General features: G+C 43.2%; 1 protein-coding gene across 1 annotated transcript in view; it reads right to left on the reverse strand.

Moving 5' to 3' along the window:
* The window catches only part of LOC121007957 (serine protease 33-like), a 42,994-nt gene extending 36,708 nt beyond the window's left edge, over positions 1 to 6,286 (reverse strand). The window contains exons 1-2 of the mRNA XM_040440224.1: positions 6,208 to 6,286; positions 2,202 to 2,403 (exon numbers count right to left, since the gene is read on the reverse strand). Of these exons, the coding sequence (XP_040296158.1) occupies positions 2,202 to 2,403; positions 6,208 to 6,286 (281 nt within the window). The remainder of the gene's footprint in view (positions 1 to 2,201; positions 2,404 to 6,207) is intronic.
* Positions 6,287 to 18,078: the final 11,792 nt, after the last annotated feature.

Below are 18,078 nucleotides of genomic sequence, written 5' to 3' on the forward strand. Positions count from 1 at the left end.
AGGGTCCATTCACACGTCCGCAAAATGGGTCCGCATCCGTTCCGCAATTTTGCGGAACAGGTGCGGACCCATTCATTTTCAATGGGGCCGAAATGTGCTGTCCGCATCCGCACTTCCGTTCCGCCAAAAAATAGAACATGTCCTATTCTTGTCCGCAATTGCGGACAAGAAAAGGCATCTTCTATGAGAGTGACAGCGATGTGCGGTCCGCAACATGCGGAACGCACATTGCCGGTGTCCGTGTTCTGCGGTTCCTTACTGGACCCTTACTGTGTGTATGCTGAAGGCAATGGTGCACCACGCCACCCGACACTGACAGGTTGGATGGCGTGTTGCGCGAATAAGTGACAGGGTGCTGCCGTACAGGTGGCTCTACGCTACTTTAATTGCCACTTGGCATTATACGTTTTGGTTTTGTAGTTGCGCGATGGATAATAATGGGTTGCTACCGACACTTGATCAGCCTTTTAGAGATTTCCTGTAAAATATTTCAGTTTCCATGGAGACTGACACGCCCAGTTTTCCCATTGGCTGCGGCACGGTCACATTGCCTGCTTCCCTCCTCCCGTTGAGGCGTGGGGCACGCCCCTCTCTGCGCGTCTCCAGTGGATGCGCGCTGGAAGGCGTGCTCTGCGCTGCCGGGGGATAGTGGATTGGGCCGTTTGATTTTGCGACTGCGCAGTGATTCTGGGCTGACGCCAGGACTCCATGCAGACATCTGAATCACCAATGGTAAGCTGGTCACATGTAAGAAACAAAAGAAACTAAATAAGTACATGTAACGAGACATAGCTGTGTCTATGTATGATTAAGCCTTTGGAACAGGATTTTAACTCTTTATAGCACGTAGCACCTTATCACCATTCCATTATTTTTTAATGATAGATCTTATATGTATTGATTTGTATACGCATTTTACACATGTTTATTGTTGGTTAGAACAATATAATTATGACATTAGAGGAATCACATGATACTTGATCACTTGGTAATTAAAGTCATGTGATTAAATCATGTGACTATGTTGTAAGGGTATTTATATGCATTTGTGTCACCATTATTTTGCTTGTCAAAGGCCTCATTGTGTGGGCTGAAACGTTGTCTTGGGAATAAATCGGGTCACCATCATTTCACCATTTTGGAGTGCTGCCTCATTTTTTGGAGATATAGATAGATAAATAGATAGATAATGGATAGATGATGACAGAAATATAGATAGATGGAGAGATTGATTGACAGATGCAAAAATGAAATGAAAGCGGCACAGCAGAAAAAAGGTAAATGGTGTGCCAGCGGCTATGGAAACAATCCTATATCTAAAGATTACATATAAACAGAAATTCCACGGCACTCTCACAGATTGAGAGTTTTCTATTTATAATTTCTATTTATAGATAGATAGATAGATAGATAAATATAAGATAGATGCATCTTGCTACCCCAAGAAGCCCCAGAAAGACAAAGCACCCTGCAACAAGTCTCCCAAACCCAGCCTGCCCAAGCCACCAACCAGTATAGCCTGGTAAAAGGGGAAATCCAGAGGATGATACAAAAGAGCAAAGAGGAGTATATCATCGTCTGGAGGAACAACATAAGAACATCCCAGAAGCTGACAGTATACCAGAGCCTGCAGAGGGAGTACAAACTGGCCCCATATCTGGAGAAACTCCCCAATCCAAGAGACCGACAGATCCTGAGCCGCTAAAGACTGAGCGCCCACAGCCTGCTCATTGAATCTGGGCATCACCGTCAGAGGTACAAGCCCAGGAGAGCAGACTGTGCTAGCAGTGCGACCAGGAGGCCGTGGAGGATGAAGCTCATTTCCTGCTGCGGTGCCCCAAATACTCAGCAGTGAGGGAGACTGACTTCAGGAGACTGTCTGATCTCTGCCCAGACTTCACCTCCATGGAGGAGGAAGAGAGACTCTCCATACTGCTGGGGGAAGAGGAGAACACAGCGGCCATAGCAGCACAATATATTACTGCCTGCCATGGACTGAGAGGAGCCTGATATACCATGGACTACTTTATCCCCACCCTGGATTTGTTCCCATTCCCCAAACCTACACAATTATTTCCCACTTGCTTTGGCAATGCTAAAATGTATTTAGTACTGCTAATATAGCTGATTTGATTCGATTTGATTCGATAGATAGATAGATAGATAGATAGATAATAGCCCCTGCCCCTGTCTGTACTCACTTTTCGAAGCAGTGTGCGGCGGAGAGCACCCACTGCCTGGAGATGAGGCTTCCCCCACATATATGATAGAAGTATTTCATCACGCTGACCTGCCAGGGCCACTCCCCATCCACAGCATCAGTGCCCCCGACTATACGGCTGGAGAAAATCTGAGAGCCAAACAGCGGAGAAGAGCTTCTGTTAGCAGAAGCAGCGAAGGAGTCTGCAAAATAAGACACAGAAAGTATACACACCCTATAAAAATATTCACACCTTCCATGGTCATTTTGAGTGCAGCACAGTGGTTTAAACTCAGCTCAAGAGGAGAGTGTCACAAGGGTGTCATGACCTATCGCTGACCCTATGGTGTCTGCGGTCAGAAGGTCGCAGCGGGTGGCTACTCGCCCGATTTCAAGGGATCGCTCCATGACCTATTTGTGGGAATGGATTCCGGTCCAGGTTTTCCTGTTTTGGTTTGCAATCTGTCCTATCTAGGAACAGGTAGTTTTCCTTTCAGCTGTTCTTGGTCTGCCACTCCCAGCTACTATATATTTTCTCTTCCTACTTCCCTGTTTGCCAGATATAGACCTTCCTTTCAGGTTATCTATTTTGACCTCAGGTGGTGTTGCTGTGGAGCCTGCTGGAGCTGTTGGAACCAGTGCGGTTGGATCTCCGGTTCTCTCCAGTCTGTTTCCTACTGTTTGTTGTCTCGCTTTGGGGTTGCAACCCGTCTAGGGACGTTAGGGCAGCCAGGTGCCAGTGCTAGGTGAGTTAGGGGTCACTACTCCTCCCTCTCCCTTGTGTTAGGGCACCTGGTTTCCCTTCCCTCTGCGCCGCGCGTCTGGTATCTGCCATACCAGACGTGATATTATATATGGCCCTGATGTTTTTTTTTTTCCTAACATCCACTACAGATCCTATTGCCTCTTTGGCAAAGCAGTTACAAGGTCTGTCTCTTGAAGTGACAGAATTTAAGGTTTTGGTCCTTCAGCAGCTGCAGCAGTCCTTGAGCCCAGTGGTTGCTAGGTAACCAGGTCAATCCAGAACCTAAGGTTGCTTTCCCTGACAGATTTTCTGGAAGAAGAGAGAAATTTGTGGTGTTCCGTGAAGCCTGTAAATTATATTTCAGGCTGCGCCCAAGTTCCTCGGGTAATGAGGAACAGCGGGTGGGGATTGTTATCTCCCTTCTTCAAGGGGATCCTCAATCCTGGGCTTTTTCGTTGCCAGCTGGTACCCAGGCCCTCCGGTCGGTAGATGTTTTTTTTTAGGCCCTGGGTCTCATATACGATGACCCTAACCGAATCTCTCTAGCTGAGTTTAAATTACGTCGGCTTCAGCAGGGAGATCGGTCAGCAGAGGTTTATTGTTCTGAATTTCGAAGGTGTGCCTCGGATACTAAATGGAATGACCTGGCTCTCAGGAGTCATTTTTGCCAAGGGCTGTCAGAAAAGGTGAAAGATGCGCTTGCGCTGTATGAGACTCCTATATTCCTTGAGTCCACCATGTCGCTATCCATAAGAATTGATAGACGCCTCAGGGATAGGCTGAGAAGTTCCTGTCCCCCACCGACTTTTCTCAAGCAGGAGTCAGCTTGTCAGGAACCTATGCAACTAAGGGGAGCCATTCTTCAGGTAGGTCCTCCTGGGGCTCGTCATAGATCCAGGGTTTGTTTTTTCTGTGGTCAGAGGGGTCATTTCATTGGTGTTGATCCATCTATACCTAAGAAAAAGAAGCAACTGTCGGAAAACTACTGACCCCAGGTTGTGCGGAGGATGACAACCTGGCTGTATACATTTCCTCCATAAGAATGTCTCAGTTTGTTTTGCCAGCTACGGTAGTTTTAGGTAATAAAACTGAGAAGATTTCTCTTTTGACAGTGGGGCTGGGGTCAATTTGCTGGATACCCAACTTGCTCTGACTTTAGGTTTTTCTTTTAGTCCATTACCTAGATCTGTCCCCATATTTGCTATCGACTCTGCTCCTCTTTCTGAGGGGAACCTGACACACATGGTACATGACATACATCTTCGGGTGGGGGCCCTCGATAATGAGGTTATTTCTTGCTATGTCCTGGAAGGGCTTTATAGTCCTATGATATTAGGTCTTCCCTGGTTGGTGACGCACAATCCTGTTGTTGATTGGCAGGCCAGGGAGATATCGGAGTGGGGTGAGCATTGTAGGGACAATTGCTTAAGTAGCAGTTGCTCAGCCACCTCTATTACAACCTTACCAACATTTTTTAAAGATGTTGAAGATGTTTTCTCTGACAAGGGTTGTCAAGAGTTACAACCCCATCGTCCGTATGATTGCCCAGTTAACCTGCTCCCTGGAGCAAAGTTACCTAAGACCAGGTTATATAATCTTTGTGGCCCCGAAAGACAACTTATGAATGAATATATTTCTGAGAGTCTGGCTAAAGGACATATCAGACCCTCTTCTTCTCCCGTGGCTACAGGGTTCTTCTTTGTGAAGAAGAGGGATGGGGGCCTACATCCCTGCCTAGATTTTCGTGAGCTAAATCGGATAACTATCCTAGACACCTATCTTCTCCCTCTCATTCCCGACCTGTGTAATCAGATTGCTGGTGCAAAATTGTTTTCCAAGATGGATTTGAGGGGAGCCTGCAATCTGATTCGCGTTAAAGAGAGGGATGAGTGGAAGACTGCGTTTAACACTCCTGAGGGGCATTATGAAAACCTGGTCAGGCCTTCATGGCTAGTGTTGATCACGAATATTCGAATTGCGAATTTTTATCGCGAATATAGGTACTTCGAAAATTCGCGAATATTTAGAATATACTGATAAATGAGAAAAATGATGAATATTCTAAAAAACAAATATATAGCACTATATCAAATATATTTGTTTTTTTGAATATTCGAAATATTCTAAAACAAGAATATATAGCAATATAGCGAATATTCAAAAAAAATGAATATAGAGCAATTTAGCTAATATAGTGCTATAATCTTCTTTCTCTAATAGTTGTAATTTTTTTCTCATCTGAAGTTCAGATTGGAAAAAAATTTCAACTATTGAAAAAAAAAGATTATAGCACTATATTAGCTAAATTGCTCTACATTAGTTTTTTTTTGAATATTCGCTGTATTGCTATAAAAACGAATATATTCGATATAGTGCTATGACTCATTGGCCCACAAGCAAGAAGCAGGGAGGAATCATGTTTTTGCTCGGCAATTAAAAAATTTGCGATAAATATTCGCATTACGAAAATTCGCATATCACGCAAGCATTACCTTGTCGATTTTTCGAGTAAAAAAAATCATAGAATATAATGAATATTCGAATTCGCGAATATTCTACAAAATATTCACGAAATATTGCGAATTCGAATATGACCCCTGCCGCTCATCACTATTCATGGCCTGACTAATGCTCCTGCTGTCTTCCAACACTTTGTCAAGGATATTTTTTGTCATCCTATCGGCAGATTTGTTGTAATATATCTTGACGATATTTTGATTTATTCACCCGACCTGGAGAGACACAAGGTACATGTCAGGCAGGTGTTGGAGATTTTACAGACAAATAAGTTATATGCTAAATTGGAGAATTGTGTATTCGCCGTACAGGAGGTACAATTCCTGGGGTATCTGCTATCAGCTTCCGAGTTCCGTATGGATCCAGAAAAGGTCAGTGCGATTCTAGAATTGAATCTTCCGGAGAACCTGAAAACGCTGCAGCATTTTATGGGTTTTGCCAATTTCTATAGAAAATGTATTCAGAACTATTCGGTGATTGCCAAACCCCTTACTGACATGACTAAAAAGGGGACTGATTTTTCTAAATGGTCTGACTCTGCTAAACTTGCTTTCTCTTCTCTGAAGGAAAGGTTCACGTCGGCACCCATACTGGTCCAGCCTGATGTTTCTCAACCGTGATGTCCAAGCCTGATGGTTCTCAACCATGATGTTGTCCACAACAACTCTTCTCGATTTGGTGATTTTTGGCCATATTAATAATAATACAGAGTCCTAGCACAGAGAGTGGTGCAGAAGGTACCTACCTCTGACTAAGATCATAGTAAGGAGCACCAACATCAGTAACGTATCTCCCCTCTTATTCTCCACTACAGCACCCTTCATCCTGGTGTGGAGTGCGATCCCTCTGCAGACCTGATATATTCCTTTTGTCTGAATGGACCAGCTCGAAGGGTTCCTTCAGAATTAAAGAAAAATGTTAAAAAATGTCGTCTTTCTGGAAAAGTGAGCTGAGCAATTGCATTTACGAGAAATAGGAGGAAATTTTCTCAAACATCATGGAAATGTTTACAAAATTTGTCACCTCACAAAGCCACCTGCCATTAAGACAAGTAGAACAATAAATGCCCAAAGACATGACAAACTATGACAGGTTGACCTTGGACTGTATTGTGTATTCACGTCTGCTTAGTCCAATAGCCTAAGGCTATCCAATTCCTGTGTAAGGGGATTTAATTTGGTTTAAAACATAACATTTAGTACTTGCTTTAAGAACATCTACAGTATATACCGAAAGAAAAATGAAAAGATAAAAAAATATGAAAGTGGCTAGGTGATTGTTTTCTTTTTACTGTTGATTGTTTTGATGCATTGGAGGTAACAAGGGGATATTCACTTCATATCCCCTTAGGCAAGTGTGCAACGACTGTATTGAATCCTATTATATCGATTTACTGCTTTGCAACAAGGTAGCAACAATTGTTGCAACTAGTTGTCAAATTTTTACTGAGTGGTATCCATATACACCCTGACTGATAGTGATAGGTAGTGCAACTATATCTCTCTGTATCACTGAGCCTAAGCTATTAGCAATATTACTCACTATCCCTAATCGCTCTTCTCTCCCCTGGTATTAGATATCTCTATATACAGACAGGGTGCCTGCAGCAGACCCCTACACTGTCTCCATCTCCCCACTTGGTCACTTTCTTTTAAAACATTATAAACGCAGCTCCCCCAACATGTTTCACCGCAACCGCTGTGTCCTCAGGGGTAACGGAGCTACTGCTAACACAAGCGCTCTCATTTGTTTCCATTTAAACCTTAAGGGCGGGTTAAATCTTCATATTGCCCAATGTACCCGCGTCGTTCCTAAAACATAGGGGAAATTAGCCAATAGTGATATTGTACTTCACCGTCGCTGACTGCGATAGGTGCTTTATTCCTAGTATCTAATTGCGCATGAGTTAAGTCATAGAAATATTCGGGCTTCCTTACCTGCTATGCGCAAACTCCAGAACGTATACTTGTTCTCACTCCTTTATCTGCTATGTGCGTGCGCCAGTACTTAAGACTCTTCTCACTCCATCATCGCCTGTGCGCATGCGTTCAGACTTTTTCTCATTGATTCATCATATAATTATATCAGTAATCAGTTAACGTAAATAATCTTATCCACCCCATACCATTAATTAAATAATACTTTATTAATATGATTCCCTTTCACCATTCATTGTGATCATTAATTTTTAATATTTTTAACTTTTTTACATTCCCCATTTATATGTCACCTTAGTATGGTTTAATTTCACTCCAACTATTAGTGTTACACTATTGTGTTATAGTCCCTTTTGATATAGTGTGTCCATATACGAATCACAATTTCTACCTCCCAGTTCTGGTGTAACTATATTCATATTTTGTATTCATATTCTATAATGTTTTACACTCAACCCATTAACTTAACTAATTGGCTATATAATCCCCTCTGTTGAGCTAAAGTTATTATTATGCTTCTCCATCTGAAAATTAACGAGTTTATATAGAGAATTATTACAGGGATTACTAGTCTATATCCCTTTTCCCTATTCTTAAATGAATGCCGTAAAGGAAAATCCCTCATTTAAGCCATCCGGGGTCATTGTATTGAGCCTATGAATCCAGCAAGCCTCACATTGTAACAGTTTTTTATCCAAATTTCCACCTCTGGGTCCAAGTTTCATCTTCTCTATTCCCCAGAATCGTAGCAGATTAGTATTTATACCATGCACATATCTCATATGTCTTGAGATAGGTTTATCCATCTTTGTCTCTATTATACTAAAACATTTTGGGCATTTCAGAAGGTATGGAAGAAGACAACCCAGGAAATATGATGCAGACTTTAATTCTGGAGAACTTCGGGAAGGAACACTTCTCTTCACTATTCTGTGTAGAAAGGGCCCATAGGGTCCCAGGGGGAAAACCAACTCCTGGAAGACCCGCGCGGATACTTCTCTCACGGGATAGGGATTAGAGATGGCCTTGCAGGCGAACTTTGCTCATTCACGGTTCGGCGAACATATGGCGAACATTCTTTTGCATTGTGCCGAACTTTGACCCATGACACATCCATCAGGTAGTACCAAAAAAGAGCGAGGATGTATAGTGATAAAAAATCTCATTTTTATTCAAATCAGTAACATAATCAGTACAGGTAGAGTCAAAAAGGGACAGGACATGAAGACTGAGCCTCTGTGGGGCTCAACAATGTGGAGAATCCCACTTGGGGGTGAGTATAACCATGAACAGCAGATCACACAACAATATTGCAGAAGATAGAGACACAGGAGTGGTTGCGGGTGCAGGATGCTAATCCCCAGTTAATAACAACTACCTTCCTATTGGTCTAAGCTTCTAACATATGGACTCTGTTGGGATTAGGACAACGGTAGAATACTGATATAATTGATGACTAGTATACACAATAACTAATGCCGCCCGTCCAACCCTACACAGAGTGTGGTGTTACATACCCATATTACTGCTGTTTGCTGGTGACACAAATCTCCAAACGCCTCAACCTCAACACGTGTTTCGCCACGTAGGCTTCGTCAGGTGTACCTCCTGACGAAGCCTACGTGGCGAAACATGTGTCGAGGTTGAGGAGTTTGGGGATTTGTCCTAATTCCAACAGAGTCCATATGTTAGAAGCTTAGACCAATAGGAAGGTAGTTGTTATTAACTGGGGATTAGCATCCTGCATCCGCAACCACTCCTGTGTCTCTATCTTCTGCAATATTGTTGTGTGATCTGCTGTTCATGGTTATACTCACCCCCAAGTGTGATTCTCCACATTGTTGAGCCCCACAGAGGCTCAGTCTTCATGTCCTGTCCCTTTTTGACTCTACTTGTACTGATTATGTTACTGATTTGAATAAAAATGAGATTTTTTATCACTATACATCCTCGCGCTTTTTTGGTATAATTTGTAGTTGGTTGAGGAGTTTGGTATTGTAATTTGGGTTGTTGTAGGTTATAACATCCATCAGGTGGTACAGGACAGCCAATTGAGACGTTTCAGCCCATGGACATACACCCACCCTATAAATAAACCCGATCTGGCCGCCATTTTACATTCAGTGTTTTTCCAGTGTAGAGAGAGGTTGCTTTGTGGAGCAGGGACAGACTGTTAGGGACACCAAACGCTGGCTAATAGGGCCACAAAAGTCCTTTTAAGGACTGGTACAGGTGTGCTATCGATAGGTGGGATACACAGAGGGGGGCGATATACTAACATAGAAAACATATTATAGTGCATTTGCATTGTGCAGCAGTTGTGTGCGGTTCTGCTGAGATACCGCAGCCACACAGAGGGACAAATGCTATTGGAACAACTAATTGCAACTGGTGTGATATACCTGTTGTTTCCCCAAAAATCCAAAATAAACTGATTAAGGGGTTCTATATACCTGCTTCCACAAACACTGCTCTTCTATAGAGACTTTTGTCACAGGCTCATTTTGAAAATGACAGGCAGAGTAAGAGGCCGGCAATTCTGCAGGGGAGCCTAAGTGGGAAGTTGGAGAAGGTGCGTGCGATTACGTCAAAGGGCCCACCAGAGTTGGTTGAGTGGCTCACTCAGCCTTCCGCTTCTGCACCCTCCTCATCCTCTGTATCAGCACCCTCCTCACTCTCTGCTGTGTGCACCCCCAAAAACACCACCACCACCACCATAGCCCCTCAATTTGACAGTTGGTAAAGTGGTGTGCGACAACGGTGCCAATCTGCTGAGCACGCTAAAACAGGGCAAAATGGCACACGTGCCGTGCATGGCGCACGTTCTGAACTTAGTCGTGCAGCAATTCGTTGCCAAATACCCCGGGGTCCAGGATGTCTGTCGGCAGGCCAGGAAAATCTCTGGCCATTTTAGATAATCTTACACGGCCATGGCTCGCCTCGCTGACGTTCAGCGGCGACACCACCTGCCCGTCAGACGTCTGATTTGTGACTGCCCAACGCGCCGGAACTCCACCTTGTATATGCTCCAGCAGCAACATGCAGTTAACGACTACCTGTACGAACTATGCAGCAGGACAGGTTCTGGGGAGCTTGGTTTCTTCACCGCGCCAGTGGCTTCTCATGCCTGATGCAAGCAGACTTCTACGGCCATTTGATGAGATCACCAAACTGGTCAGTCGCAGCCAGGGCGCCATCAGTGACATCGTACCTTATGCCTTCTTTCTGGAGCGTGCATTGCGTCGTGTCATTGATCAAGCCGTCGAGGAGAAGGAAGATGAGGAAGTCGCAATGCTGAATGAATTCCCTGGTCTTGAGTGAGAGATCTGTCCCATGAATGGCGGCGGATCAAGTGGTGGATGGTTAGGGGGGGTAGGATTTACTCTAAGGTGTGGGGTTGGGGGTGGGTTTGGAAGGGGTGGGTTACGATACGTCCCCCCGGGTTTGAGGAAGTGAGGGTAGGGAAAATTAATTTCTTCACTTAGGGAAAAACTTTCACTCTTTTCTTTTGAGCTGATTGATGTTGGTTAAAATTCTAACCTGGAATGTTCAGGGTCTAGGTGATAAAATAAAGAGACAGGCAGTTTGTAATAGAGTTTATAGATCTCTTCCAGCTATTGTTAGCCATTGCTATGGACAATTTCTCTAGCGATATTACAGAGCAGCCTAGAGAGACTATGCAGAGGACAAGTCAGATTTATTCTGGCTTTCTTCTGGATAAGGCTCAGCAAAGGTTGTTCTTTAGGGGACAGAAATATTTTTCTGAATCAGGTCGTAAAGGGAGATTACTGGCCAAGGTGATCACTAATCAAGATCCAAAAATAGAGACACTTACTATTCGATCCGCAGAAGGTATAATTACTCAAGATCAGGAATGCCTTAAAAAAGAATTTCTAAAATACTTTTCGGATTGATATAGATCAGATAATAGTATCTCAGATGATACGATTGATTCATATTTGGATTCCGTCTCACTTCCAGTTGTTACAGACATACAAAGAGAATCTCTGGAAGCGGATTTATCCTTGCAGGAGTTGGAAGCCGCTTTGAAAATCTGCATTGGAAACTCCTCTTCAGGATCCGATGGACTCCCATATGAATTTTACTGTAAATACGGGGAGGTTATTCTTCCCCATCTTATGAAGGTATTTACTGAGTCAATAGAGTACGGTAATCTTCCAGAGTCAATCACAGAGGCATTGATAATGTTGATATTGAAAAAAGGCAAAGACCCTCTAGATATGGGTTCATACAGGTCGATTTCTCTAATCAACACTGATATTAAGCTTCTCTCATGGATTCTGACTACACGGTTGTCTAAAGTAGTTTCATCTATTATACACCCTGATCAAAATGGGTTCATCCCCAATAAGGGAACTCATTATAATTTACATTGTCTTTTTGCTAATATTCAGGCCCCCTGGAGGGGTTTCTCACTCCATCCTGTCATTTGACGCCTCTAAGGCCTTTGACCGGGTGGAGTGGAGATTCCTCTGGAGGGTGCTGGGAAGCATAGGATTCGGTAGCAAGGATTCGGCTCTTGTATAAATCCCCCAGGGCCAGACTGAGTATTAATAGGATGTTGACAAGGTGTATTTCTTTGAAGAGAGGTACTTGACAAGGATGTCCACTCTCCCCACTATTGTTTGATCTAGATATTGAGCCTCTCGCTGTTAGGATAAGGCAGGATCCCAATATTGAAGGGTTTGGAACGCTGGGAATAGAAGACCGTGTATCCCTATATGCCGATGATGTCGTATTCTATATACAACTGTCAATATTGGGTCCGTGTACTAACCACAGGGTGGCAGACCCCAGTCCGTGCTTCACAGCGCCATGGGTCCCAGTGCTGGCTTACCTGGCAGGAGACGCAGACGCCCGTCAGCAGTGCTAGCATTTTCCTGGTGAAGATGGTGATTCCAACTATTGTATGTCCTCAGAAACTCCCCAATATGGATTGAAGATAAGTTTTTTAAGCTTATCGAAATAATTATTAATGACCTACTTTGGGGGAAGAAATGAGTTAGGCTTAAATTGGAGTATTACTACAAGCCCATGGAACAGGGAGGGTTAAACCTTCCTTGTTTCAAGGGATATTTTTTTGCATCACAGCTATGGATATATCATGAATGGGGGAAAAAAAAGTCCACTTTGTAAGAGTCTGGTGAAGATCTCCCCATATGATAACTTTTTTACTTTATTGGAATCTGGTCAACTAAGTAGTCCTCGACTACAGAGCTGCTCTGAAGTTATTTAGCAAGTCCTGGGATATCATTAGAGAATGGTTAGGAATAAAGGGATCCCTTAGCTGCACGCCCCTATGGTATAATTACCATCTACAGGCCCTAGTTGAATTGGCAGCAGATCATTATTGGCAAAAGAATAATATTGTTTCTCTTACCCAGGTGATGGAAAATGGACACATTCATTAATTTTCAGATTTAGCACAAAGGGAAAATATAGTGAATCTGTCCTGGTTTAGGTACTTTCAATTACGTTCTGCTCTTTCTAGTATAAAAGAAAAATCTTTGTTTCACGTAGATATTCTTGCATTTTTGAATGATTGGATACTAAACCCAGCACAGAGTGTCCGGATTTCTCATTGCTATAAAGTTTTGCTTAAAGCACAATTTAATAATACACATTGTCCGGGGGAAAGGGCGTCGGCAAGGGATTGCCCAACGATTCAGTCTGATCACTGGGATAATATTATGGGGAGTTTAGGTTTATTTTCTCATAGTTTTAACCACACATTAGTTCAATTTAAGATTTTTCACAAGATTTATATCACACCTATATGGTTATAAAAGCGAGGTTTGAGAATTAACACTTCTAATTGTCCGAGGTGCAACTTACCTGAGGCCGACTATCTCCACATGTTCTTTACATGAGGAAAAGTAAAAGAATATTGGTGGGCAATCCATAAATATATTACTCGAAAATTGAGAGTGGTAATTCCATTCACAGTAGAATCGTGGATTTTGGGTCACCTTTTTAAGGTGGGCAGCAATAATTACAAAAAGATTCTTTTAGTAAAAATTATGTTTTTGGCCAGGCTTCTGATAGCACGGGCTTGGTTTTCATCTAATACTCCAAATATAAATATATGGCTAAATCTCGCTAATAAGATTAAACGCTATGAAAATTTTCTATATGAACAGAGAAACTCTGAGGATAAATGGTCCAAGGTATGTGGACAATTCTATTCTTAGATTTCCCTGCCTTCTGCCTCCTTCTCTGGGTGACGCATCGCCATAGGGGTAGTGGGGTTGGTCGGGAATTGGGGGTTAGAGCGTAAAAGAAAGAAAAAAAAAGCAATGATGCTTGAATTGTATGGAAATATTATGACTTGCTTTTTGATTAAGTGAACCGTGTATATATTTCTCTTTTTGTACTGAAATAAACGCTATCACCACAAATAACTGAAGAAGTGAACTGCATATATATTTTTGTTTTTCCACAGAAATAGGGCAGTAAACACTTTTACTGCAAATAAATGAAAATTTGAACTGTGTATATATTTCTCTTTTTGTACTGAAATACGCCACTAAACGCTTCCAACACATATAACTGCAGAAGTGAAATGCGTATATATATTTTTTCCTGTTCTGAAATAGGCCACTAAACGCTTTCGACACAAATAACTACAACAGTGAAGTGAGTGTATATTTTTCTTTTTGTACTAAAATAGGCCACTAAAGGCTTTTCAACACAGCACTTGCACCCCAATAACAAGAACAAATTGCTGGAATGACAGAGCTGTATAATGGCTATTTGGATCCCCAAATAATCTTTTCCTGCACTTGTAAATCGCTTTCCGATCACTGTCCCTAGCGCCTTATGACGTCTCTCCCTGCACTAAGACGCTGTGAAGTGATTCCTCCCTATCCTTTCTCTGCACTTGTAAATCGTTTTTTTCAGGTTTTTTTTTCACTATGAGGTTTTTCCAATTGCTCTCCCTAGCGTCTTCTCGCATCTGTCCCTGCACTCAGAACGCTGGAAAATGTCTGAATCTAATATGGCCGCCGTATTTATAGGGCTGTGACATCACAGGGCTGGCTGGCTGCTGATTAGCTGCATGCATGCATATCAATCAGGGTGATCTCGCCTTCCCAGACTTCCGTTCTCTATGTCCTCACACGTGCATCCACCATTTTAGGAAAAATGTCATTCGTTATTACGAAGCGCGAGAAAATTCACATTCATTGCGAATCAAATTTTTTCTGAAATTCAGATCGAATTCCACTTTGTCAGCTTCGATTCGCTCATCTCTACTGATAATGAATGAAGCCGTGATAATGAGAAATATCAGCATTCAAGATGAAGTTCATGATCCCACTGGATGGTTGGGTTGGTTCTGGAATATCGGTCAGATTGTGGAAGCTCAGCTCGGCTATCTACAACTGGATCCAGCACTGATAGGCAGTGACCAGGGTGAACACCTCAAGATGGTTGAGTAAGGCCCCTTCCAAACTAACGTTGTGTGCTCGTGGCAGTATTGCGGCCCGCATACGGAGGGTCCGCAATTCACGGGCACTAGCAATTAGGGAGATGCAGAACGGAAGTATGGATCGGAACCCCACGGAAGCTCTACGAAGTGCAGATGGATAACGGACCCATTCAAGTTGAATGGGCCTCGATCCGTCCCGGCCGCTGCACGGACGCTACCCGTGCATTGGGGACTGCATATTGCGGTCCCCAAAGGACGGAACGGATGCACAACATTCGTGTGCAAGAGGCCTAAGGCACATCAATCTCCCCAGCCTACAATGCCTGTGCACGTGTGTGCAGAGACCAGATGTGTAGTCAGGGTTAGAGATGATACCAGGGAAGCCAGGGTGGAGAACCAGAACCATGAGATGAGAAGGTACAGCCTTGTGATCCAAGGGCCGTGCAACATTAGAACCAGCTAAACTGTGGAGCAGCTGGACTCAAGCCTAAGAATGCACAAGCCTCCGCTCTGCTGGAAAACATTGAAATGTTGCCTCCCCGGGACAGACATCCCCAGAAAAGTGCCCCTGGTGTAAGCAGAGGAGGAGCGCAATGTTGTTCTGAAGTCATCCTCAATCAGGGGTCATCAGTGAGTGCAGAGACTGAGCAAACGCTATATTATCCTGATTGACACTAGCCGCCATATACCGCTCTGTACGTGTATACAAGCTACATCCAACCTGTCACACTTTACTGATTGCCACATCCTCTTCTGTAAAGAAAGAGTTAATCACAACCCAGTCTAAGTCTGTTTGTCGCCTGTCCACGGGCACCTCACATGTCCTCAGTTTCATCTCACGCCGTGTTCTGCAAGCATCTGTTCAAATGATATAAAGCTCCAAATGTCCTGCAAAGACATAAAACTAAAACCCTGTATATAAAATACGGTACAACACGCTGACGCCTGCAGCCACCACTAGAGGGAGATCACTGCACGCTCCATTACTGGGTGACTGATGATGCACTACACAAAGAAAGTCCGGAAATTCTGCGAGCGAAAGACAAAAGGATATAAGGAAACACTGAAGAAAAATCTCAACCTTCAAAAAGTAGATCGAAAGATAAATAACACAGCGAAGAAACCTGTGAGAACGACAGTGGGCGGACACCAATAAAGATTAATACGGTATGCAGCACGCAATTCACATCTGTGACCATCATAGACATAAAAAAGATCATAAAGGTCACAGACATCATGAAAAATACAGAAAGAGCATACTTACCAACATTTGAGTTGTTAAAATCAGGGTCTATAAACCCCACCCAGGGGATGCCCCAGACCCACCCAGAAACAACCATTGTCCATTTTTTCGGCCAAGGACAGCACGTATTTGCTGGGACTGTCTCTGAAAATCAAGTACATTCCCGCCAAATTCGGGACAGTTGGCAGCTATTAAATTGAAAGTAACGGTTAGATAAAAAACTAAACAAATGAAGGAAACACCAGTCAGATAATAAAGCAGATGGATGAAGATGACAGTCAGGTAATGAAGCAGATGGATGAAGATGACAGTCAGGTAATGAAGCAGATGGATGAAGATGACAGTCAGGTAATGAAGCAGATGGATGAAGATGACAGTCAGGTAATGAAGCAGATGGATGAAGATGACAGTCAGGTAATGAAGCAGATGGATGAAGATGACAGTCAGGTAATTAAGCAGATGGATAAAGATGACAGTCAGGTAATGAAGCAGATGGATGAAGATGACAGTCAGGTAATGAAGCAGATGGATGAAGATAACCAAGGATAATAAAGCAGATGGATGAAGATGACAGTCAGGTAATTAAGCAGATGGATGAAGATGACCGTCAGGTAATGAAGCAGATGGATGAAGATGACCAAGGATAATAATTACGCAATAACTCACACTGATTCCAGCTTTTCCTGACTCTTCACCTAGATCTGTCCCTGAAAGCTGACCCTGAAACCAAACATTATTGTCCCTCCCGATCCCTAATGAATTCCTTCCAAAAAAAAAAAAAAACTCATCTCCAATACTGACTCTAAGACAACAGTAGGAGGACTCTAGACCCAGACACAGGAAACCAAATATGGGTAGAGCTGAAAGTGAAAGCAGAAACAAAAAAGGGGTTTTCCAATATTTAAATACTGATAACCTATCCTCAGTATAAGTCATCAGTATCTGATTGGTGAAGGTCTGACACCCGGGATCCCCCTCCGATCCGCTGTTTGACAAGGCAGTGGAGCTATTGTGAGTGCCGTTGCCTTCTCTATGCTTTTTCTAGGCCAGAGACGACACGTTCATCAGTCACATGGCCTAGACGCCACTGAGCACCATAGAAGTGAATGGGGCTGAGCTGCAATACAAGGAACAGGCACTTTACTATGTTTGGCGCTGCGCTTGGTGAACAGGGAGACAGCACCAACACTCACAGGAGCGCCAGTGCCTTCTCAAATAGTTGATCGGCAGGGGTCCTGGGTGTCGTACCCCCACCAATCATATACTGATGACCTAACCAGAGGATAGGTCATTATGTATAAAATATTTGAAAACTGAAGAACCAACTACACAAGATATAAGATGTTAGAAATACACCTGTACACAGAGCTTACGCTATAACCAGAAAGCCATTGCTGAAGCTAACAGGAATATTTAAAGAGAGGAAAACCAATCAGGAACTTCTCTTCTAAACGAGCCTAAGCTGCAGCAGAGGGGTAAGCATACCACAATAACGGATCAGTGGTGGTACAAGTACTGTATATAGGCAATGTAACAAACAAGTAAATAGGAGAGGATGACCACAGGCAAAAAGTCGCTTGTCATAACATAAACATCATAAAAGTCGCCTTAAGAGTAAAACCTTTAGATTTTCTTTCTTTGCATTTTACAGAAGCTGGTGGTCAGTGATACATTATGATTGGACAGTATGACACAATAAAAGCACACAGAGCTATGGGGACTGGGGATTGCAGATATGCTAGTGGCGATCTAGCAGCCCATGACCTCAGCTCTATACACAAAATCCCGGTGACAGGTTCCCTTTAAATTCATCCTCAATCAGGGGTCATCAGTGAGTGCAGAGACTGAGTAAACGCTATATTATCCTGATCGACACTAGCCGCCATATACCGCTCTGTACGTGTATACAAGCTACATCCAACCTGTCACACTTTACTGATTGCCACATTCTCTTCTGTAAAGAAAGAGTTAATCCCAACCCAGTCT

The sequence above is a fragment of the Bufo bufo genome, chromosome 7 (assembly GCF_905171765.1).
Source record: "Bufo bufo chromosome 7, aBufBuf1.1, whole genome shotgun sequence".
Classification (NCBI taxonomy): Eukaryota; Metazoa; Chordata; class Amphibia; order Anura; family Bufonidae; genus Bufo; species Bufo bufo.